Source organism: Apodemus sylvaticus, chromosome 7 (genome assembly GCF_947179515.1).
Source record: "Apodemus sylvaticus chromosome 7, mApoSyl1.1, whole genome shotgun sequence".
Classification (NCBI taxonomy): Eukaryota; Metazoa; Chordata; class Mammalia; order Rodentia; family Muridae; genus Apodemus; species Apodemus sylvaticus.
In genome coordinates, this window is record NC_067478.1 from 65,333,634 (window position 1) to 65,358,887 (window position 25,254).

A 25,254-nucleotide genomic window follows, 5' to 3' on the forward strand; every position below is an offset into this window, starting at 1 on the left:
TGCCCTGCTCTTGCCAGGATTTTTACTGAGGGCAGCAGAGCATTCTATTATTCTGGTCTCTCCTGAAATCTCCCTCCCTAGCCTCTAAGCCTTCAGAGATGCAGCGTTAACTATGGGAGTCCTGTTGGTTCAGGCTAGAATTCAGGGCTCTGGAGCTGGCTGGCAGCTAGAACTTACATCCCATATGAGAGGCCCTTTCTGTTATCTGTGTCCCTTCTCTGAACCTTCTCAAACATTCCCTCTGAAGCTAAGGACACCTGCAGCTAAGGCCCTGGACACATGAACAGATGCAAAGTGTCAGAACCATTTGTTTTTTTCTTTAACCCTGACTTACCAAGCATGAGGCAGCCTTAGGTAGAAACTGCTCCCTAAATAACTGACATAAGAGGGTGGAAGCCAGGAGGCAGTGGGGACAGTCTGAGGATGTGTGTCACCATTTCCTTCTGAACATGTATTGTATGTGTGCACATACTTTGTTTCCTGCTACGTGGAACTCAAGTCAGTGGAGGACTTTTTTTTCTTGTGCTTTTCTTAATTTTTTCCCTGTCTCCCCTTTACCTACACTCACCCCAAAAGTATGGGCTGCCCTTTTCTCTGAGGCTGCCACAGGCTTAGGAGGGCTGTCCTATGGCTCTGCAGGGTATTTGGAGCTAACCCTGCCAGAAGACATCTAGAGATCAGTAGGCTATGCAACCACAGAAAGCAGGATACCTGCTGAGGACTCTTGCCACATAATCCTTGGCATGAGCCATCTGGTCTACCCCTGGCAGTGCTCAGGCCCTGGAGCTTACTATCCATGGGGTCCTTTGGGAGTGAGTCCTGTCCTGTAAATTATTTTTCTCATTGCTGTGACAGTAGACCTGACAAAAGTGTCTTAAGGAAGGAAGGCTTGGTTTTGGCTCACAGTTTGAGGGAGCACAGTCCAGTCCATCATGACAGGGAGAGTGTGGCAGTAGAAGCATGAGGTGGCGAGTGAGTCATCTTGCAATCAGGAAGCAGAGAGAGAGAAACACTGGTACCCAGCTCATCCTTCCTTTTTATTCAGTCAAGCCCCAAGCCCATGGTGTATTGCCTCCTATAGTCAGGATGGGTTTTCCTGTCTCAACCTATCTCTAAGGATTTTCCCTCACAAATATGACAAAAAAAAAAAGTGTCTCGTATTTGATTCTAAATGTAGTTGACAAATTTAACTGTCACAAATATACCCCTTGTCAACTTCATACCTAAATACATCACTTTTGAATCATAACCTTCTACCTTGGCCCCTAAAGTCAATGTTCATCCCATAATGCAAAGTGAATTTAGTCCATTTCTCAAAGCCCCCTGAATTTGAACAACTCCAGTGCTCACAAGTTCAAAGTCCAAATTTTTAACTGTGAGCCCCTATAAAATAATAAAAAGTTATATATTCGCAATATACAGTGACCCAGAGTGGACATCCCCATTCCACAAGGGAGGGATGGGGGCAGGGCAAGAAAAAAATCAGGCCAAAGAAAGACAAAACCCCAGCAGGGTGAACTCCAGATACTTTAGCTCTGTGTTTGACATGTAGCACCTGAGGCAGAATCATCTGTGCTCTAGAGGTCTTAGGCAACCACACTCCCTTAGGTTGGCTTTCCTCTGTGAAGTCCACAGCTTTCCTCGGCATATATGCCCCACAGTGTTAGCATCTCCAGTATCCTGGGGTCTCCACTGAACCTTTAGGCCTCACCATCACCTCTCTTGGGGCTTCCTTGTAGGGAATCTGACCCTGCTGCATAGTGCCTGGCTTTAGTGACTTTCTAAAACCTTGGCACATGCATCGATGATATCCTCAAAACCAGCACCCTGGGGCATGATTCTGAGTTCTGTTCAGCTCAAGATGGAGCCTGCTCTGCTTGGATCACAGTGGCCCCTTTGTGCCTGAAGCCGGGGAAAGACTCTTGTAGGTTGCTCTGTTCTGCAACGTTCTCAGCTCATGGTCTCTCCTTTCTAACACATTAGTGTCAGCCCAAGCTGGGACCATATTGGTTAGGGCCTGGTCCTTGAGGAGGCTTTCCCACTGTCCCATTGCAAAGTGTTGAAGCTACAGCCACATTCTCAAACTCTACATTTCCCCCCACATTTCCCCCGTCACCTTACATGTGAGAAAGGGCTGTGAAAGGTCACAGCACCACCTGGATGCTCTACTGTCTTGGAATTCCCTCCCCCAGACAACCTAGTCGGTTACTTTTGAATTCAGCTTCACTCTAGTGAGACTTGGGTGAAACACAGCAAGTTTCCTTGAATCCACCTGAATGGCCTCTAGCCCAGATGCCTACAGCTCTTGCTCCCCTCTGGAGCTGGGAGTCTGAATTTGTACTGGCCTTCTGGTCTCCCAGGCTCCCACCAGAATGGCCTGTCATGCTCTGCTCACAGCGTTTAGGGTTTCTCCAGTGTGGTAACTTTCCACACTCTTCTCACGAGCCACACGATCCGGTTTTATCACAGTGACAGCCCTACTCGTTGGTACCCATCTTCTGTATTCTTCTTCTTTTTGTTGTGACACGTTTTCTGATAAAAATAACTTAAGAAAGGATTTGTTTGAGGGTGGCCGGAAAGCATGATGGTTAGAGCATGAGGCGACTGATCTTATTGCATCAAGTTAGGAACATGGGGAGAGGGAAGGAAGGAAGAGGGAGAGAGGCAGAGGGTGGGGCGAAGCATGTATTGCATTCATCTTGTTCTTTTCATTCCCCTGGGGGACCCCAGCCCATGAGATGGTACCACCCACCTTCAGGGTGGGACCTTGCTCTTCAGTTAAGCCTCCCTAGGACTTCACCTTACAGATATTCCCAGGATTTCCTACTGAGCAGTTCTAAGTCTGGTGAGGTTGACCGTCGCAGGAAGGGAAGAGGATACTACTGATTGTTAGATGGGGCAGGAAGTGTAACTCTGGCTGCTGTGAACCAGCTAGTGTGGACAGCTGCCCTGTTGAGGCATGCTTTGGGCTCCATTTTGTGTTAGGTGGTGTGGAGACGACCCCTTTGGAAGCCGGCAAGCGCCACAAGCCACAGTGTCCACAGGCTGAGCAGTGTGTGGGAAGTGGGCCTCCCATCAGAAATGGTGCGTGGCTTGAGGTACATTGTAAGTCAAATGAGGCACCGGCAGCTGGGTGTCAGCCAGTGGGATGCAGCATGTGGCCAGATCTCCGTCTTCTAAGACCAAAGCCTAGGTTTATGTATGAAATCGTCCAGCTTTTAAAAGTTGGCAAATAATTTAAAATTAAAAACAAAACAAAACAAAACAAAACAAAACACTTGCAGGCCAAACAAAACATCTGTGGGCCGCTGCCTATTTTTGACCTCCAGCCCAGACCAATTAATGGATAGCTGTCTTCTGTGTGTCCCTTTCCGGCAGTGGGAAGTGTCCGGAAGTTGTTAGGATTGACCACTAGTGGGGCAGTGAGGTGAAGGGGACAGAGGAGGCTCTGAGTTGGCTTCAGTCTGTCAGCCATTTGTACAATAAATATTTATGGGATGGGCCGTATTCAAAGCTCCTCTGTTCCTTGGTTTCCTGCTGGACGTTTTGGGGTGAGCCCTGTGCCGGTCATGCTGCCAGACTCAAAGGTTCCATGTTTCTTTCTGGGTGCAGCTAGGATAGAGGCGGCAGGAGGAGTCTCAGGAGGGAGTGTGAGGTAACAACCTGGGGCCCACCAGGTCTCTGGCCCTCAAAGACCCTTTGGGAATCCACATGGGGAAGTAGAAGTCCCCAGGGTAGGCATTCTCTCCTGATGAGGAAAGGGAGCAGAGGGGTCTGGCCAGGCACATCTGCTCTCATATCAGGGGCGGTAGAAGAAAGCACCGAGGAGCTCTCAGCATCAAACACGGCACGTGGTGGGCCTTGTGTGTGTATGTTTTATTTTACTTTTTAAATTTCATATTAAATTTTATATACTGCTTTAATATCTTCTTTCTTCTCCCCCAGCTCCTCCCAGATCCCCCCACCTTTCTACCCATTCAACCTCGTGTTCTTTCTCCCTCTCAAAAAAACATATAAGCCCCCCAAAAAACAGAAAATGAAAATGAAAACACATATACATACAATAAAACCAAAACAAAATAAAAATCAATAAAGCAAAGCATATATAACCCTGGAGTCCCTTCCATCCACTCCTGGGTGTGGGGTCTGCCCTGGAGTCCGGTTGATGCACCCAGTGACATTCCTGTGGAGAGACCATACTTTTCTTTCCCAGCACATTGGTGGTAAATAGTTCTTGGTTAGAGGTAGGACTCTGTGCCTGCTTTCCCTTCCCAGGCTGAGATTTTGTCCATTTTAAACTTGGGCAGGCCTTGTGTGTGCTGTTAGTCCCGTGTTCTTGTGTGCATCTGTTCGTGTGTGTCTGGAAATTGCTGTCTCCCTGGAGTCATCCCCCACCTCTGGCTCTCAGAATCTTTCTCCCTCCTCTTCCCTCTTCCTCGTAGATCCCTGAGCCTCGAGGGCATGGGTTTGATGACAGCATTAAGGGCTCTGAGGGCTCCGGAGTCTCTCCCTCTCAGCACATTGTCCATCTGTGCCCTGTGTCTCACGGTTGCAAGCTAGGTGACCCATCAGCTAGCTTTTCTTTACCCAGGATGCACGTGTGTTTCTTGCATGTATGCACATTTATGTGTGGAAGCCAGAGATCAACCTCAAGTGTCGTTCCTCAGATGCCTTCCTCCTCTTGTTTGAGGCCGGGCCTTTGCCTAGCTTGGAACTTGCTAAGTAGGCAAGGCTGCATGGTGGGCAGGGGAGTCAGAGGAGAGATCTGCCTGCCTCTCTCTCCTTAGTGCTTGGATTCCAAGGATGACCAGTTGTTGGGCGTTTTGGTTTTGTTGTTTTAAACATGGACTCTGGGGATTGAACTCAGGACCTCATGCTTGGATGGCAAACAGTTCATCTACTGAACACTCTCCCCTGACCGTCATGGTTTACTTTTGAGCAGCTCTTGGGAGTTGTTTGAACTTCTTCTGACTGATGAACTTGATGAAGTTCTTGATGGACAGGAAAGCCTTTTCTGGCTGGTTTAGAATGAGAGGCCAGGCCTGAGGTGCCAGTGGGACAGAGCGACTGTAGAAGCTCCTGGCTTCTTACGGTGTTTGAGAACTGTTGTAACAAATAACCCTTGTGCCTTGCGGCCACAAAACCTCAGCCTTTAAACAACCAAAGATCTTGTGAAGTAGACTCATGGCATGCATGCAAGAAGCCATGTTGACTGGCAGCGCAGGATTCAGTCCCTGGTCATTTGCTCTGAGAACTCCTCAGAGGATGTCCCTCTCATTATTCTAGACTACACCCCCCCCCCCTCCAGATCACTGGAGTATCAATTCTGGCTCTCTTCAGAGTTGGCTGGGCAGTGAGCAAGGTAGGGGGCACCTCTGGCCTAGTTGGTTGATTACTTTGTGCCTTTAAAACTCCAGCTTCTCACTGACCTCCCAACAGAATTTTGGGGAGTCTTTCTTTTAGACAAGTAGACCGAGGTGTAATTGATACATAGTCAACAGTGTACACTTAAAATGTTACACTGTGAAGACTTTTATGTTCAGACACACATACCTGAAGCCATTGCAACAATCAAGATGATGAAACGTTCAAAGTTGTCTTCCTTCTTTGGTAATGTTACCCACCCTTCTGTTGCCCTGGCAGATGGCTAGCGCCTCACACCACGCATTAGCTTTTGTCTCCTGAAATCCTTATGAGTTGAACCACAAGGTGCATGCTCATTTTGCCTGTGTTTTCTCACCTAGCACACGTTCAGATTTGTTGTGTGTGTGTGTGTGTGTGTGTTTCAGTAGTGAATTCCTTTCTGTGGCTGGGTGGCATTCATTATAAGGACAGTATCTGTTGGGGCTGGAGAAAGGACTCATTGGTTAAGAGCCCTTGCAGGTCTTCAGTAGAACAGGAGTTTGGTTTCCAGCACCCACACAGGGCAGCCTATAACCAGAGGATCTGATATTCGATTGTAGCCTCTGTGGGCACCATAGTCATGTGTACAAAACCACACACAGACACAGACACACACATAATTAAATCTTTTAAAAAATGGATGTTGTCATTTGGGGACTTTAAAATTTTTATTTTATTTGAGTTTGAGGGTGTTTTGTTTCCATTTCGAAAGAGTTTAGTATATAGGACTGGTTTTTTCTTTCTTTCTATTTTTGGAAAGTGTGATTTGAAAAAAACCCAAATATTCATTTAGCATTCATTTGTCCCCGTGTTTTCACTTAGTCAAATCACTGAGGGAACATGTTTACTGCCTGGTGTGTCTGTGTGTGCCAGGCTGGGTGGCACTTTCTGGGCACAGAGGGAGTTATGTCCCAGCTGGTAGCTGATTGGCTCATGAGACCCTATCAGGAGTGACACCCATCGTCTGTGTGATGTAGCCTCTGTCAGTCTGCTGAGATCTTGCTCCTGCTTCTCTCCCTTGCCTGACCTTGGCTTGCCACCCTGTAGGACATTGCCGTAGACACGCTAGACATGCGCTCTGCCACTGTACGTTACCTCGCCCCCCCCTCAATTTTGCTTTTACAGTTTTGAATTTTGAGACAGGTCTCGGGAAGTTGCCTGGGCTGCCTTTAGTCTTCCAACCATCATGCCTCAGCTTCCCAAGAGGTTGTCTGGTATTGCAAGCTTATACCAGTGGGCCTGGTAAAAGGTGAGAATTTCAAGAAAGTGTGGCAGGACTTGGCAAGCCAGCGAAGGGCATTGTGTCTCCTTCAGCCTGATCTCATAGCTGCTTACACCATTAAAAAAAAAAAAAAAGAAAGAAAGAAAAATAAATTGTCCCCAGATGTTGGTATTTCTACAATGTTCTCACATCTCCTGATCTTGTATTAACTCGTTCTAGGAATAACTGGAATTCAGAAGTCTCAGAATTGGGTGGTATTTTCTAGAACTTGAGTGAAAACTGCCTATAGCACCTTATGCTCAGGTGAGGAGGGCCTGTGTGAGAAGCCCCTCAAATGCCCCCTCTTACTGATGAGGACATTTCCTGGGAGATGGGAAACCTTGCTTAATTAACGTGTCTGATGAATAGCAAAGAGAGAAAGCAGACTTAGAACCTCGGCCTCGGCCACCAGGTCTACCTGGAAACCAATGATGTCACACTGTGGCACTTAGGCTTGGTGCTTGCTGATTCCTCTTTATCTCTGCTGTCCTTTGTCCCTGTGCCCTCTGGATGACAGTGAGCCTCTCTGAACTTCATGATCTTCTTTCAGAATATGCAGCCTCTTTCCTGCAGAACTAATGTATTTAAGCTAGTTTATTTATAACGTACTTGGCGTGATGCTTGCTTATGTGAAGCAGCTGCTCCGAGTTATCTCTTTAAGGCAAGGTGAGGCAGGGAAAGCTAGTTCCAAAAAGAGAGTGTGAAACAAAACAGGCCTGCCTGTAGTCCTGATCTCATGCAACGGACATTGGGAAGACACAGGTACTAGGTGCTTTGCACATAGTAGGCACTTTAATAGAAACAGACCTAACGATCAAACTATCCTCCTGCAGCGGGTGAACAGGGTAGGCAGCTGGTCAGTGCTAGTGAAGTTGTGGAGGGCTCCTCACAGCTCAAGCTGAGAGGGGTCAGTCCAGACTGAGGAGACCAGCATGTTTGGGGCCTTCACAAACTGTCTGTGTTTTGTGTCATGCAGAAGGTATCTTCCTTAAAGAAGCAGGTGTTCCATGGTGGGGATAGGGGGGTGGGCAGAGGTCTGTTCTCCCTTCAGGAAAAGGCAATGGCTGCCTCCTTAAGGGGGGAAGGGCAGCTAAGTTAGAATTTGGTTACAAGCTCCCCAGTTACACCTCCCACCCAGCCTAGGTAGCTGAACACTGTGGCTAATGTGGGGTACCTGATGTGTAAAGCTACCACCCCATGGGTTGCAGGTGGAGTTTGGAGGGAGGCCTTGGGCCGGAAGGAGGGAGTGTGTCTTGCTCATGGGCCTGGGCCTCCGCCCCGACTTGTTTCTTCCCAGGCTCCGATGTTCTCTCAGCTGGTACATAACACCCCCTTCCACGGTTGTACACAACCCTAATCCTGATACTGCGTACAGTTGGGAGGCTGTTCTCTGGGCCTGGGCCAAGCAGCTGGCTTTCCTAAAAGGCAGGCTGCAGTGATATGAAGGCCAGGGGGGGGCGGTCAGGGAGCGGCGTCTGAGCAGAGGGAGCCTCTGCCACTAGTGGAGTTGCCTCAATGTATGCGGTTCTCATGTTTAATGAATCCAGGCCAGAGCTTCGTGGAGTAAAAGAAAGCATTACAGCTCCCTCTGAGCTCTCTTCAGTAGACATCCACTCATGGCTTCGGAAGAAACAAACACACGTGACCATGCTAAATGTCCCCTGCTCCTGAGTTCCATGGTCCCTGAGCTTGGAGCCTTCCGCAGGGCTCCTCCATACTAAGTGCCGTGTCCAGGCCAGACCCTACCAGAGCCAGCCATGGCTGTGAGTGTCTCTGACTGGCCTCCTCAGTTCAAAGCCTGGACTTGAGGCTAAGCCACTGTGCAGTCCTCTTCACCTTTCAGTGCGATGGAGCCTCGGCTCCAGGGGATGGTGGGCCCTAGTTCAGTTCCCCTCGTGTGCAGGCTGATAGACAGGTTTTGCTGTTGCTTGGGATTTCTTTGGGTTTTTGCTTTGGTCCTGCAGGAAGAGTGAAAGTCCCTAAGCTTCCCTGTCTACATGTTGTTTCGTGTGGAGAGAAAGGCCCTCTCTCACGCCCCTCACTCTCTCGCCCCTCACTCTCTCTTCTGTTGGGGTGATTCCTCAGGTATGTGTCTCAGGCCCTGAGGGGTAGACTCAGGAGGAGGATGGTAGTGTGTCTACACACTGCATAGTAGCTAGTAGCATCTCTTCCCTCATACTGGGAGTGCCAGAAAGTTCTAAAAGGTAGAGTCAGTAGAGACGAGTTGAGCTCATGGCTGGTGGACCACATGACCCCTAACAGAGACTCATCCATCAGTGGACAGCAAGGCTTGCATGAAAACCCTGGACTTACCTCCACCTGAGGCCCTGCCACTCACACCTGCTCTAGGGTGCTGCCTCAGAGGTCTGTGTGCCTTCCAGGCCAGCGAATCTGAATTTGATAAATGCCCAGTTGATATCAGTTGGGTAGATGGATGCAAGTCCCTCTGTAACCATCCTGCCGAGAACAGAGATATCAAAAGAGACAGCCATGTATGTCCCTTCCCTTTGGCCATCAAGGCTACTTATACAACAGACCTCAATAGATTGGCATTTCCCAGAGGTCTCACACTGAGAGAAGGGAGAGTCTGAAGTCCAGTGCCAGCCAGCAAAGGAAGACTTGTCACACAGTTCTGACAGCTTGTCAGAGCACCTTGCTGGAGAGCCCAGAGCTGCAGGTAGATGAGTGACAGGTAGGACCACGCCCTGAGCAGGGTTGCTTAGCTCTGCACACCTCTTGCTTCTATTTAAATCTAAACCTCATGTCAGGTCCCCGAGGATGGACTGTGGAGGGGGGGACATCTTTATTTGTTCCCAGTATGGTCACACTGAATAACTCTTTATACACTTTGGTTGACTGTAGGGAAGCTGTGTCAGAGCCTAGCTTGTTAGGACTGCCAGGGCCCAGCATTTGGCCTTACCAACGACCCTAGCATGGCCAATGTCCACCTGTGCCTCAGCCACAATGACTTTGTCTGCCGGACATTGAGAGCATTACAGGCAAGCGTCCTCATTCTGAAGAACTGCAGCATCTCTCTGTGTCTGACTCTCTGTATCTCTTTCTCTTTTTTCCCCATGGGTCCCTGGCCAGCCTCTTCCCCTTTTTCTCTTTTCCTCTGTCCTCTGTCTTTCTCTGTCCCCCTCTCTCTGCCTCTACCCCCTTTTCTAGGTCCCAATAAGCTCTTTTTTTATATACTAAGAAAACAAAACAACAGCAAAAGAAGAAACAGAAGACCTGCCATCTCAGTACTTCACTGCTGCCTGGCTTTGCTCCAGTGACCGGCATCGGAATCTATCAGTCCTCTGCTATGTTAAACCAGCTGCTCATTGGAACATTTCTGCTGCTACAGGGTGGCCTTCAGTCCCTGTATGTCTCCTACATCTTCTGAGACACAGAGTGTAGCTTTCTGTTATGTACTGAGTTGTTTGTTTGTTTTTGAGACAGGGTTTCTCTGTGTAGCCCTGGCTGTCTTGGAACTCTCTGTGTAGACCAGGCTGGCCTGGAACTCACAGAGATCCACCTGCCTCTGCCTCCCAAGTTTTAATAATATGACTGAGAATTTTAATAATATGGCTGTGGCGTACTTCTGTCCAGATGTGAAGGGGTTATCCCCACACCCCTTTTAGGTACAAGAGAAGTCACCTGGGTCTCCTTGGCCACTGGGAGCTCCTGCCCAAGAGGGCAGAAAGTTTGCTCAAGTCATGGTAGAGTCTTAAAGTAGGGACTTTAAGATGGAAGAGACAAGGGTGGTGAGAAGCCACTGAGTAGACCGAGCCACCCACAGGATGGATGCTGGGGAGGCCTCAGTGTGGAAAGGTGGAGCCCGGTGAGGGAGCCTTGCCTTGAAGCCACTCTGCTTTCAGTCATGGCTGCTTCACGAGCTCGGGCTTTGACCAAGAAGCTGTCTAGCCTAGGAGGCCAGCTTACCCGGGGTGGCATGCTCGCCCTCTTCCCATGGGCCATCCGTCTGGCTGGCTGGAAGCTTCTGTGCTTGGAACTCTCTCCCTGCTGGAAGGATTCCATGCTGTCAGAGGTCAGGGTGCCCCAGTGAATCTGCCTTTGGTTTCGTTACTATTGGAAGTCCTTTCTCTTGAACAGAAAGGAACGCCTGCTCTCTGTGAAACTCTCTCCAGTCCCGTAAAGCTTGGGATGTGCAGGGCCTTTGTTGTTGTTGTTGTTGTTGTTGTTGTTGTTGTTGTTGTGTTTTTCTACCATTTAGGATGGGAACTACTCTGAAAAGCTTTGATCCAGAAAGAAGAGGCATGGAGGTAGATGGCTGGTGGCGAGGCTCCGTAGGCAACCACATCGCCTATAGGCAAAAGCAGCCCCTCACTGAACTCTGTGGTACTTACCTTCATGTAGAAATCGATCATTTCCAAGGCTGGAGAGATTCAGGTTCACATTCCATCACCCAGGTTAGGTGGGTGCAACCTGTAATCCTGACTCAAGGGACTCAGTGAGCTCTTCTTGCAGATACGCACATACACAGAACACACACTGACAAACGAACAAGGAAACAAATAAATAAGCAGTCTTAAACTGATCATCTCTCTCCCTTATCTTATTTCCAGCCCCCCAACTCTTGCTTATTCCTCCTTTCTGTAGCCGAGTCAGAAGGTTTGAGAAACCCGAAGGTGGCCGTGTAGCTCAGTGGTAGAGAGAGCGCTTGCCTAGCATGCACAAGGCTCAGCGTTCCATTTTCAAGTGGACAGGGGTGTGACTTTAGCTTCGTGGGAGAGCACACGCGTGAGGCATGGTGCAGGGGAAGGAGACTCCTCAAGACATTTGGGCCTCTGCCTGAAGCGGAGAACGGGGCCTCGGAGCGTGTACGGCTCAGCGGGCAGTGCTGAGTGAAGCCATGGGAGGAGGAATGGGGTGGAAATCGGGACTCTCCCTTTCCCAGCTGTATTGTTGGGATGTTGCTAAGGGGGTTGTGAGACAGGAACTGAGGGGGCCCTTGTCCTGGGCCACCTCTCCGTGCGAGTGTCACCGAGTTACACAGCACACACTAACTTCCTCTGTTGCACTGGGGACCCTGTGTTATCTCTCTGGCTTCTGACTCATAACTATGGAAGTCAAAACTGCAGTTAACACAAAACCTCATTTGCCCTCCTCTCCACTCCCTCCCTTCCCCTCCCTCCCACCCCCGGCTCTCCAAGTCACAGATGCCCACCTTATATCTTTTCCCTTTATGCCTTGGGAGCTGTAAGGTTGGCTTTGCTAGAACCAGGTAAGATGAACCTCACCTCCTGATCTGCTCATTCTACTGATGGGCTGTGAGAATCTTCTCTGGAAGGAAGGTAGGGGGAGGAAGTGGGGCATTGAGGGAGGGAAGGAGGAAAGAGAATGAAAGAAAAAAGAAGAGAAAATCCAACCTCCAAGCATGCAGCCTGCCCACTCGGAAGTGATTCATGGCTTGATTCAAACAAGCCCAAGGGAGGTGGGAGGTGGGAGGACTGGGAAAGGAGGCAGGAGGCTGTGAGAGGAGACTTAGCCCCTTACTGGTTTCTGCTTCATGGAAGAAAGCTCAAGGGTGTGGGGGAGGGGGAGGGGAAGGGGAAGGGGAGGGATGGCAGGGGGTGGCAATAACAAAACAGAATGACAAAGAATCCTGTCAGAAGAATTGCTTGTTTGGTGAAGTGAGTTGGTATTGAAGCCCCTTGCAGAGCAGACCTGAGAATGGCCCTGACCAGGGGGATGGGGCGGCAGTGTCCTACCCTTGTTCTGAAGAAAACAAAGATGGGCCTAATTTATCTTGAGGTCCTTAGGAGCGGAAGGCCCACTCTGCAGCCTGCTTTCTTCTCAGAGGAAAGACACGATGCTGGACAGGTTAGCCGAGAGTTCTCCATCTTGATCCGCCGGCAGCAGGAAGGGAGAGACAGTGAGCCTGGCTTGAACATTTGAACTCTCCACGCCTACCCTCAGTGCCACACTTCCTCCAACACAGCCACACCTCCCGATCGTGCCAGTCCCCGAGCCCACGGGGGCCATTTTCATTCACACTACCGCAGGAGATTTCCAACCCAGCAGAATGCCCACCGGGATGGCTTCGCTAGCCTGGCTGCGTTCCCTTGGCTTGTGGCGTGCAGAGTCAGTTTGGATTTTAGCAGCATCCTCCATAGCTCAGAAGTCCTGCAGTGCAGATGGCACTGAAGAGTTGAGCGCGTGTGGACATAGCACGTGGAGGGAAAGCCAGCGTGTAAAAAGCAAGTCTATGAAGCAGAGCTCTGGCCAATCACCATCCTCCTCCTCTTCCTCTTCTCCTCTTGCTCCTCCTGCTCTTTCCACTTCCCTCCTACCTTCTGTCCAGAATTCATTCTTCTAGGGAAGAGAAGACAAAGACACTTACATCAGAGCCAAAGGAGGTCATCTGTGGGCCCAAACAGACTATTTGGCAGTTGTGGAAAATAGGGTTTGGAGCGTGGCACCCAGGTTGGACAGCAAGCTCTGCTTCTCTGTGTAGTTGATGACATCGGATGGGACCTAACACCCTATAGACTTTTCATTTGAAAACAAGAATAGTATCCACACCCAGCACACCCAGTGTCCTTGTATCAGGAGGAACTGGGACAGCATCTGCTCTGAGGTTTGTATTCCCTCCATCTGTGCCTGGCCCGCAGGCCCAGCGTTCTCTGGGGAGTGGGAAGCAGACCCCTCTGCTGCTTCATCATGTCTAGATCTTCTGGTGAAGAAGATGCCTCTGATACCTCAGAGAGAAGGGCTGGGGGCTGCTTAATGTCTTATGAGGCCCAGAAAGTAGTGACGCCCTTTTCTCCTCCCTGCACGGTCCCCGGAGTCCATAGCGCCAACACCCAGGAAGCCAGTCATTTTATTCACAGCCCGTATCAAAGTTCCCATTGGTCACCCTCCTCCTGATCCAGAATGGCCATACTCTTGAGTCTGCCCTCAGGACACCCTGACGGCCACACTGTGTGTTTCAGTTCTCCCAAGGGGGCGAGGCTGGGTTCCAGGATTTCTGGAGCAGTCATTTGCATAGAAGGAAAATTTTTGATATGAATACTTCAAGAGCCACAGAAGGAGAGGTCCTACATCAATTGCCTATGGCCCCAAAGCCACACAAGACCAGTGCAAGCAGCCGTTAAAGGCACTACCGTGTGGGTTTTTGTTGTTTTGGTTTTTTTTCTCTTTCTGGGTTAGCTTTGCTCTTTGGACCAGGAAAAAAAAAAGACAAAAATAAAACCTACATATAATACAAAATTAAAAAAAAACCAAAAAACCAAACAGGAAAATGTAATGATTTCTGCAGACCCATGAAGCCCAGAGCTGTGATGGGGATTGCATCGTGAGGATGAACGTGTGTTCCTGCTGGTCCATGTGTGACTTACGGAAGTGTGTGGCTAGGTGTGGATTTTGTTGGCAAACCCATGATGGGCAAGAGCCTCTCCTTTTTACACCAGACCCACCCAGGTGTTGGGGGAAACTGAAGAGTAAGCCATACACAGTTATCTAGGGGGCAGAGGTTGGGCTGTGGGATGAGTGCCCTACTCGGACAACTTCAAAAAGTTGACAGGAGCTTGTGGGGCTAAGTCCATGCTGCTTGTAGATTAACCAAAGGCCCAGAGGAAAGTCATTCTCCACACACTAAAGATAAGTCCCTATGAAATGACTATAGCCTGCTCCTGTCATGCAACTGAGGTCAGGGTGTAAGGGTGAGTCACACAGGCTTTATGTGAACTCGGGTGGCTGGAGGAAAAGTTTGTCAGCCTCTCAGAAGAGGAAGGAATGGTGCTTGTAAGTTGACTAAGAAAGCTAATGAGTCGGTGTATTAGTCGGCTGGTGCTGTGTAACAAACCGTGGCGACCCCCTCAGCAGGCCATGGGGCAGCAGCCACCTGGTACTTCACGGTGGTGCTCTCTGAGGTACAGGAAGTACATGGTGATTCTGCTGATGTTCCATCGTCCAGGAGCAGTCAAGGGACAAGACCGTACTCATGCCCCAGGATGGAAGGAGTGGCAGAGCCACAGGGCAGGGTGACTGGCTCAGATGCCACAGTTGTCAGCGACCGGCACTGTCCAGCGGCTGCATTTCTGCCTTGCCTCTTGCCATGTGTGGGTGTGGCTGGTGCACACACGTGGGTAGGGTCTTTAGAAGACTTGGAGCCTCAGTCTCCTTCACTGTTGCTGTTAGTACTCCAGGATAACTAAAAAGAAGGCTCATCCCTGTGAGAGGCCAGAGGCGAGTAGTGAGGGGTGGGAGCGAGGGAAAGGGGAGCAAGAACTCCCTTCAGATTTCCTCACTTCATGGCTTCTGAGATGTGGCTGGGTTCAGAAGAGGTGCTGATGGAGTGCATGGTACCAAAGGGTGCCCGTCAGCTCTTAGGCCCCACCCCACCCGTTTTCAGCGCTGGTCTGGGCTTGAGACTGCCTCTGCTTTTCAGAAGCTCTGTGGCCTTTGGGGAGCCTCAGAAGGTCTGAGCTAGGGGTTATAGGGGTTCAAGGCTGGTTGCTCGTGTTGGTTTCTCACATGGCAGTGGGCTTGGGACTTGTCCATGCTGAATAGGTACTGAGGTATTTTTGGAGGTTGTATGTTCTGTTCCTGACCTGTGACCCCTTGTTGTCCTACATGTTGCTAGACTATAGATAGGAGTAGTATTGGCATGAGGTGGGCTCCAGCCCAGCCCTTTCACCCAGGCAGCACCCTGGCTGACTTCATCCTCACCATCGGCTCCAGCCTCTGGCACGCCCGCATCCTTGGCTGTGGCCCCCACCACCATTTTGGGACACTTTACAGGTCTCCTTTGGAGCCAATGGGAGGAAGCTTCATTTCCTGCCACAGGAAATTGTTTGGCTGGGGAAGAATATGTTTAAAGATTAAAACCTTCTGTCCAGGGAGCTGGAGGGAGATTTTAGAGAAATATGTTTGGGGGGTCAACCACGAGGAGGACACTGAGTGTGGGAAGAGAACTCAGTCACAGTTGGGAAGTGGGTCTAGAGGTGGCGACTGCCTGCGACTGCCTCTCGTAAGCCCTTGGGCCACTGGGAGGAAGGCAGGCCTGGTTTAGAGAGAGAAGCTCACTGTGAGCACAGCCTTCTCTGTAACTGAGCATGCTCAAGGCAACATGAGCTCAGAATGAAGACTTAATCACTGGATTTACTTAATGGGCTGCGAGCCATGCAAGGCTTGGGAGGGTGTGTTCTGGACACATCAGCTGCGTTAAATCCAGCAGCTGGAACGCCCAGTTCACTCATACTATTCGGTAAGTGTTGGTGTGCAGTTTGAGTGGGACTGAGGGAGGAAGGAGGATCAGGCCAGACTTTGAGGAGGAGGTGCTGTAATTGTCTCTGAAGAAGTGAATGAGGTACTTTTGCCATTTGGGGGGCGCATGTAGATTTTATAGCTTAGAAGCAGGGACATGGACCAGATGACTTCTTGAAAATCTTATCAGATGACTGTGGAGAGTGACTGACTGTCTTCCAGCCCGGAGAGCTGGCCTCTTGCTGCAGCCCTGGTACAGACTCCTGTGTGGCTCTAGGGTTCGTTTGACCTTTGCTTCAGACTGGCATAGGGGGTTGGATGCAGTGAGCCTGGAACACCAGAGACTTGCCTTATGAGCCATACAGCATGGCGCTGCTGGTGGTGCTGGCGGAGATGGCCTGCTGTGAGCCTGAGCAGTCGAAGGAAAGTAACAGGCACCAGGAATATGACAAGAGGTCCCTTGGTGGCTGCTCCTGCTATGTTTCCAAATCCAGGAAGGTTGGGCTTCTTCCTTAGGCAGGCATCGGGCATGGGAGTGACACCGTGAGGAGCCACGGCAGGCTACTGATGCCTGAGTGTTCTCACTCTTTCCAGGCCTGCACAGAGTGTCACTTAGGCCTCCTAAGAGTCTGGTGATAGGACTTCTATTTCAGGCAAAAATATAAAGAATGAGGTTATAAGTGGTTTGCTCAAGTTCATAGAGTTGCTGAACATGGGAACAGCAAATCCTGGCTTAGGCAAGTCCAAAGTCTTCATCTCTCTCGCCTGGAATTGTGGTATAAGTTACAAATAAACTGCCCACACCTAAAGTGTACTGTCTGGTAAATTTCAGCATGTATCTGTCCATAAAACCATCACAATCAAGATACCAATTAGAACCAGCATCCTGCTATCTCCCTTGCCTTGGCAAATCCATCCCTCCCATCCCTGAACTGCTTCCCCTTCCCAGACAGCTGCTAAGCTGTTCTCCCAGAGTGGATTAATTTGTATTTCAGTTTGTTGGGCATAGTTGTGATGCCTGCTTGTAGTCCTAGCACTTAGGAGGTTGAGTCAAGAGGATTGTACAAGTTTGAGGCTGGCCCAGGAGTTATATTGTACCAGCTGTCACCAATGCTAGAGTGACACCCATGTCAAAAGGCAAAATAGGTGATTACAATTTTACACAAAAAGAACAACCCAGTTTCTCTCACTTATGCTCATTGCACCATAGGCCAATAATCTTTTAATAGTCACTCTTTAGGTGGACATATCAGTGCACTTAGATGTTTGTGCTTTTGTGGACATGCTGTGTTGTTTCCATCTGGGAATGCTTACAAGCAGACTAGGTGGACCTTATGGTGGGTTTTTGGGTTTGGATATGAAATGTACCCTGTAGAGTCATGTGTACTATATCTGAACATTTGGTCCTAAGCTTTCTTTGATGAGATCTTCAGAGGTAGAACTCCATAGAGGAAGTAAGTCACCAGGGGTAGGCTCTGAGGTGTTATAGCCTCCAGTTCACTCTGCTTCCTGAGCACAGATGCAGTATGCCCAGCTGACTTACTCCTGCTGTATTTTCTGCAATGATGGGTTGTAGTTCTCTGGAAGCCAAAATAAGCTATTTCTTCTTTAAGTTGCTTTTTCAGAGTAATTTATTACAGCAACTAAGATACCTGGTACCAGGTTATCTTGAGTTAACCAGGTAACTGGTACCAGGAGTGGGGTGAGGCCATCCCAGTGGGAAGTCAGGAAGCAGGAGCTCGAGACTGGTCACAGTGCAAACACAGTCAGGAAGAAGATGGAGATGAATGCTGTGCCTAGCGCATGATTTCCTTTGTAAGAGTCCAGGATCTCATCCCAGAGCCTGGTGCTACCTAGAGTGGGTTACTCTTCTGGGCTCAGTTAACCCGATCAGGATAATCCCCCACAGACATAACAGAGACCCATCTCCCAGGTTCTTCTAGCTTCATCAGATTAATAGTTGAGATTGACCATCACAGTTTTGGTCAAAGTATTTAATCACAGCAACTGGAAAAGAAACTATCACAGCAGGCTTTTGCTTTGGCTATAGGAAATTCCCCAGTTGTCTTTCAGAGTCACCGTATCACTGTTTTCCACATGTGATGTGTAAGAGTTCCAGTTGCTCCACACCACTGTCAGCACATGGCACACACAGTCCATTCAATTACAGCTGTCCTGATAGTTGTGTGGTGTCATCTCATTGTATATAGTTCCATTTTGTTTTATGGATATGGGTATTTTGCCTACATTTATGTCTGTGTACCATGCATGTGCCTGGTGCCCGAGGAGCTCAGAAAAAGGCATCAGAGACTCTGGAACTAGAGTTATAGTTCCATGTGAATACCTCCATGTGGGTGCTGGGAACCAAACTCTGCTCCTCTGCAAAAATGGCAAGTGCTGGGGCTGGAGAGATGGCTCAGTGGTTAAAAAGCACTGACTGCTCTTCCTAAGGTCCTGAGTTCAAATCCCAGCAACCACATAGTGGCTCACAACCATCTGCAACGAGATATGATGCCCTCTTCTGGAGTGTCTGAAGACAGCAATGTATACTCACATATAATAAATAATTAAATCTTTAAAAAAATTGAGCATTAAAAAACAAAAAGAAAGGCAAGTGCTTTTAACTGCTGAGACTTCTCTGGTCCCTTTGTGTAGTTTTAATTCACGCTTTTCTTATCAGTAATGATGTAGAACACCTTTGCTGTTTTTACGTTTTTTTAAATAGCATTTAAGTGACTCACTTGCTACTTGAATATTGGGTTGCTTTTGGCATTCTTTGTCTTAGAAAGAACCTCTGTAAGACATATTCTTGCCAGTGTTCTGTCTGGCTTGTCACCTCTCTTTTTGTTCAAGTTTTGTACTGATCAGAAGCCCCTATCCTGAGTCCCTGTGTATCGATAGATCAACTTTGACTTTTAGCGGACAGTACTTTTGGCGTTGTAGCTGAGAAACCACTCTCTGCTCCCAGAGCTCCTCGCTGGTTTGAGTTTTATTCTTTTGAACCTCAGTTTCTACAGAGGTGTGAGATTCAGGTTGAAGTTCATTTTTCTTAGTGTGGATCTCCAGGAGGTTCAACAGGTTTTTCAACACCTGTTAAAAAAAACAACCTTTCCCAGGTGTGTCTTTGGATGCTCGATGCAAGTCAACGTCCCATGTCTACCTGACCACCTTTGCCCCGTCCTATTGGTGTGCTGGTCAGTTTTGAGGACGTTGGTACACTGCTTTGATGATGGTAGCACTTTTGCTTTTTTTTCTTCTACTGTTTGTCTTTGTGCATGTATATGTGTACTTGTGTGGGTTCGTGTGTGCAGGTATCCTGATGATGTGTGTAGGGACCTACACACATGTTCGTCTGCGGCTGGAAGGCAGCTTTGGCTGTTGTTCCTCAGGTGTCATCCACTTTGTTTTTATTCTTAGGGCCTTGGTCTCACCGCATAGGCTAGGCAGGGATCTGGCTGTTTCCGCCTCCTCAGGGCACTACCCAAGCCCTTTTCACACGGGTTCTTGAGACTGAACTTCTTACACTTTGGCAGGTACTTTGCTAACTGGATCATCTCCCTAGCACCAGTGGTTACTCTGAAAGCAAGAGGATGCCCCTCCCACTTCCCTGGAGGGACTCTCCAGCTCTAATCTTCCTCACTGCGGGTGGGCGTGGCCCTTCTCTGGCTACTTCTCTCCTGTCTCTCTCTTTCCCATCAGCTAACCTTCTGTCATACCCTGAAGAGGCAGCGTGGCCACCTCCCTTATCTTTGGGGGATTTGGTAGCTTTGGAAGAAAGTGAGGAGAGCGAAGGATTTTCTGTCCCCACCTACCACTAAGCACTCTCTTGTTCCCTCTTCTTCAACCCCAGCTCATGCCCGCTTGCCTAGGGCTGGCTTAGAGAATGACAGCAGTCACCAGTAACTCTGAGAGGAATTCTCCCCAGTCAGTGCTTTGTAAAGTACTTTCTAGTAGAGATCAAGTGAGGGGAAGACCATCCCCATCTTACATGTGGGGCAGTTGAGGCTCCTAGTACCCAGGGCCGCATAGTCAGTGGAGCCTTCAGGTCTTCAGATTTCACATCTGGCTGCCTTCCTTCTGTGCCTCAAGGAGTAGCTTCAGGCTGTCCTCTCTTGTTCGGCTCTGTAATTACTGTTTTCGGCTGCAGGGGCTCCTTGGTCTGGGCCTCATGGGAGGGAGGTAATTACATCCTTCCACAAGTCCTTAGTCAGCTGCTCTCCGTCCCTGTGACCAAACCTAGAGCTGATCTTCGTCCCTCCCTATTCCAAGCCAGTGGCTTGGAGATTATTTGGACCCTGGTTGGTTCTGGTCAGCCCCTCTCTAATAAAGTACTCATAAAATCTATTGGATTCAGACCCATGAGTGCCCTAGGGACAGAGAGACAGCTTGCAGCTCTCTGCTAGCCTGACCTAGCTACTAGAGACATTATGTCCCCGACCTGGGGACCCTGGATAGCCTTCTTGTGGAAAGGCCAGTCCTGCCTCTCTTACTCCATACTTGCCACCCCACCGCCTCCCCACCTGTGGGCCACCCGTTAGCCACATTTATCGTAGGGCCTTTTGTTCTCACACCACAGTCCACATAAACATCTCGGAGGCCATTTACTGCTTTCAGAGGAAAGCAGGCTCCCCGCCAGGTCAGCTCTCCTGCTCATTCGGCCTCCTCTTGTCGTCTTATGATTGCCTTCCACCCTGTCCGGCAGCCATCTCTCCAGGGCTGGACTGGTGGCATGTATATCTTCTTGAGCTTCTTTCAAGAAGATCCCCTTCCTTGAGAGCTGCTGCTCTGAGAACTCTGGGGCCTGTTTGCTGCAAGGCCTCTCTCCCATCCCAGGAAGTCTCAGCCTTCCTTGGTGGGCTCTTCATTTCTTTTGGGAGCCGGGACGCTGTCAGCAGGAACAGTTAACAGTGCTGCTCAGACCTCCCGGTCTCCTGTGTCTGGGGGAGAAATGACCTTGAGAGGGTCTGCCAGCAGCCCTGAACTCCCCAGGAGCTGCGGGGGGCTGGACTTTGGAGACAGCGATCCAAATCTATGTAACTGATGCCTTCTGTCCCTTCTTTGCCACGGCAGGTCACTGGATGGCCGGCTGCAGGTGTCCCATCGGAAGGGGCTCCCCCATGTTATCTACTGCCGCCTGTGGCGATGGCCTGATCTACACAGCCACCATGAGTTACGGGCCATGGAGCTCTGTGAGTTCGCCTTCAACATGAAGAAGGATGAAGTATGTGTAAATCCCTACCACTATCAGAGAGTAGAGACTCCAGGTATGTGAACGTGGTCTTGCCCTCCCCTGTCCTACCTAAGCTGGAGGGTCTTAGATGCCCTTGGGGGCTGGGACCTCAGTGCGCTGGCACTGATCCACCTCTGCTGTGTCTCTCTTGGGTACAGTTCTACCTCCAGTGTTGGTGCCACGCCACACCGAGATCCCGGCCGAGTTCCCCCCGCTGGATGACTACAGCCATTCCATCCCCGAGAACACTAACTTCCCCGCTGGCATTGAGCCCCAGAGCAATATTCCAGGTAGGCACAGGTGGCAGCAGAGGTAGCCAGGAGACAGGGGTGGTGCCATTTTCCCATCTTCACTATATTGTGGGCATACAGCAGGCTCTTGGGCCCCCAATTCTGAACTGCATCCCTGCTGGGAATGATCAGTGGCTAGAGCTCCCCTAACGATGTTTTTCTTGGCTCGGAGAACTCTGTGACCCTTCTGCCGGGCCTCAGTGCCGTCATTTATTTTCAAAGCGGAAATAGCAACACTGTGTCTCTCCTCGCCCTCCCAGCTCATAAAGCTGGCACACAGACAGGGTCCCCAAAGGGTAGGGGATGCAGAGGGTGAGGTGAAGCAGCAGAGGGCCCTGTAAGTACCTTGAGTTTTGGACTGGGCAGAGTGGGAGTTGAGGCAGTAAATAGAATGTGCTCCATTGTCAGAGTGCCAGTGTTTCTAGAAGCCCCTCATTTACATGCAAATAATGTGTGAATCACTGCCAAGCACTCTGGCATCCAGGGAAGCTGCGCTTGGCCACGCTAGGGCCGGTCAGGGCAACTTTTGCTTTCGGGGCAATGATCCAGCTGTGTTCCTTTTAGAGTGTTCTAATTTGGATGTGGCTTTTACTCTGGGTTGGTTTACTGGACTGAGGTTGGCTGTGGCCTGTGTCTTGGGTCAGAACGCATGCAAGCAGAGGCCAGCTGTCTGGCTTCTCAGATCCTTGCAGGTAGCGCTGGTCTCCGGGGGGTAAGTCGTTCACTCCCTGTCAGATGGCAGACCGTGGAGGGCTAAGGCAGGGTGGGAAGACACAGCGGAGTTCCCAGAAACAGATCACCGAGGGCCACCACTGAATGGCACCCTTGCCGGGGAGTTAAGCCACATCCCCTAAGACAGCAGTGACCGAGTGGCCACTCTGTACAGGGACAGGCCCAAGGCCATAGTTCCTCAGGGGACAGAGATGGTGAAGCAGGCTTGTCCTAAAGCCTCCTTTTTAACCTGACCTTGAAGGACCAGAACAAGCCAGATAAGCTGTAGACCTGGAGCAAGGTATTTCAGAGATGGGAGTCACTGTGGTAGGATCCAAGTCGGGAAGCAGAGGGCAGAGGTGGACAGGCCTGAGCAGGGCAGAGTCCAGGGGCTGACACTTTCCCTTGAGGCCCAGCTGTCTTCTAGGTGCCCTGCACCCGGGCGTGGGATGAATGCATGATGTATAGGCTACCAGATGTCCTGCCAGAGGCAGGGTTTGCATTCCTTTTCATAGAGCGACCTGCCTCTTACTCCCCTAGAGACCCCACCTCCTGGCTACCTGAGTGAAGATGGAGAAACCAGTGACCACCAGATGAACCACAGCATGGATGCAGGTCAGTAGTGTGGGCGGTGCCCGCAGCCTTGCCCCTGCCTCACTGCTTTCTCCCTACCTAGTGTCTATAGAGTAGCACCCCTGTGTGCCTCATCAGTCCTCCTGCGGTAGGGACACAATGTAGTTTTACTGACAGTGTAGTCTATTGTAGATGTTCAGGTGTTAGGTCACCTGGGTGTGGTGCTGGCGGAAGGTCCGAGATGGGCTCGAACATGCGAAGCAGTGCAGGTGAGCAGTGTGGAGAGCCTAGATGGAGAAACAGCCTTTTCTGGTGGCCATTAAAGACACCAGTAGTGACTTCTTTAAAAAAAGAAAAACGCAAAAAACTGTCTGTCTGTCTGTCTATCGATCTATTGTTTGTCTGTCTGTCTATCTATATATATCGATCTATTGTCTGTCTATCGATCTATTATCTGTCTATATATTGATCTATTGTCTGTCTATCCAGCAATCTATTGTCTGTCTGTCTGTCTGTCTATATATCAATCTATCATCTCTCTGTTCTGGTCTGTCTTCTGTCTGTAGTGGTCAAATGTGAGCAGTGTGTCCCTGCTGGAAGGGATGGAGCTAGTTCTCTCCTGCTATGTTCCCAGATGTTTCCCATGTCGTATGTTATGGGACTAAATTGGTTCCAAACCAGCAGCTTCTTGAACAGAGCCCCAGCTGCCACACGGGACCTGTTCTCCATTGTGTGGTGGGTGAGGAGGGAGAGAGGGGGCCCTGCAGCTGTTCCATTCCCACGATGGTGGGCTGCCCTCACGCTTGGACTGCAAGAGGTTGCTCAATCCTCAAAGGGGTGAAAAGGGATCCCATGTATGCTAGTCGCTTGGGTGTTACACTTTTAGGTCAAGCACACCCCTCCAAATCACACCCATCCAGGCATGTGGCTGGCAGCGCAGACCCAGCTGGAATGCATGGAAGACCTTCCAGTACTCTGTGCCAAGTGACCGCTGCAAACTTGCAGCTCCGGAGTGCTGGCGTGGGAAGTGAGCCAGCTCGGCAGCCTCCCTCCAGCTGCAGAGCTCAGCCCGCTTCCTCTCCCCTTTCTGAATGTGTAGAATGACGGTTATAAACAAACCTAAGCAGAGCGGCCTGGGTGTGGCAAGGGCCAGCCATGCATGCTTTCCCAGGCTCCAGTCGGCTTGCTCTCTCTGCTTTCTGTCGTCTCGTTGTGCTCCGTCCCCTCTCCTGCACCCCTCTCTCCCTGCAAGGCTCTGTGGGCTCAAGATTTGTGGGCTCAAGATGTGTGTGCTCAGGCAGCCTAGGCACGGGAGAGTGAAGACCTCGCTCTGTTCTTTGTTGTTCTTCCGCATAACCCATTTGGCTTTTAGTCTGGTTGCTCGTGGGCCTGGCTTTCCTACCAGGTGAGATGTGGAGGTGTCCTCTGGTTAGAGGCTCACCCAGGTCACCCTCAAGTCTCCCCTGGCAGCACATGTGTCCTTTCAACTAACCTTAGACCCTCATGATTTGAGCTACTACAAAATAGGAAGCAAACAACCATTGAATGCTTCCTGTATGCCAATCCTGGCATCAGGTTTTTTTGTTTTTTGTTTTTTTTGTTTTTGTTTGTTTTTAATGTAACCATCTTACTTAATTTATACAGGTCAGTAGATGATAATGGCTCTACTTTGTAGCAGGAGGCAAATTAAGCCCAGTAATGTCAGCAGAGTTTTGTCAGACCCACAGGGTTGCTGTGCATATGCAGCAAGCTGTCCAAGCCCCATTATGGCCTCTGAAATTGTTCTTTATCTTCACTGGGTCAGGTGCTGCCACAGGGGAGAAGAGGAAGCCTGTGACCCATTCCTGGCCCTCTCAGAGCTCAGAGCTCTGTTGGGGTGAAATAAAAGAGCCCCAGGGACAACTCAAGGCAGCGTCAGGGCTCAGCCTCAAGGTCTGGTGGATGTCAGAGGGTGGGGCGAGGCCGCAAGACATTCATAAATAACTAACTATGCTCCAGAGCACATGGGCCTTTGGAAAGGCAGACATGATCTCTCTCTCTCTCTCTCTCTCTCTCTCTCTCACACACACACACACACACACACACACCACACACATACACACACAAACACACACTTTTCTTGGTAGCTAGGGGTAGAGAGAACACCAGAACATGAATTATGTAGAATTAGACTTCTCCACGTGCCCTCTCCTGCAGTGTAAAAAGAATCAAGTCTGTTGTAGGCTTGCAGGATTTCTGAGACAGATCTGTGAGTTTTCCTGAGGTGATTTCCTGGTACCTGAGAGCTAGACCGTGAGTCGGGCAGTGTGGAAGGGATGGATGCTACCTTCCGCAGCACAGGGCTGCGCAGTGCAGGAACAGGTCTCCTTATCTTTTCATTTCCTTGGGAATAGTCAATCTTTTCTGAGGGTAGGTGTGGGGGTGGGCCTAGCTGGGCCCACCTTTGCCTGTATTAGAGTCTTGCTTAGGTGCTAAGGTGGTAGGTGGTTGAGGGGCCTCTAAAGCTCAATCCGTCATTTCCACAGATAGGGCAACCTGCCCAGATATGTGATGGGGAGCTCTGAGGCTAG

At 49.9% G+C, this 25,254-nt stretch overlaps 1 protein-coding gene across 3 annotated transcripts in view; it reads left to right on the plus strand.

The window, feature by feature from the left end:
- The window catches only part of Smad3 (SMAD family member 3), a 109,134-nt gene that overhangs the window by 66,972 nt on the left and 16,908 nt on the right, over positions 1-25,254 (plus strand). For all 3 annotated transcript variants that reach the window (XM_052188064.1, XM_052188065.1, XM_052188066.1), the window contains 3 exons: positions 20,951-21,144; positions 21,269-21,400; positions 22,652-22,726. In XM_052188064.1, coding sequence (XP_052044024.1) covers positions 20,951-21,144; positions 21,269-21,400; positions 22,652-22,726 — 401 coding nt within the window. The remainder of the gene's footprint in view (positions 1-20,950; positions 21,145-21,268; positions 21,401-22,651; positions 22,727-25,254) is intronic.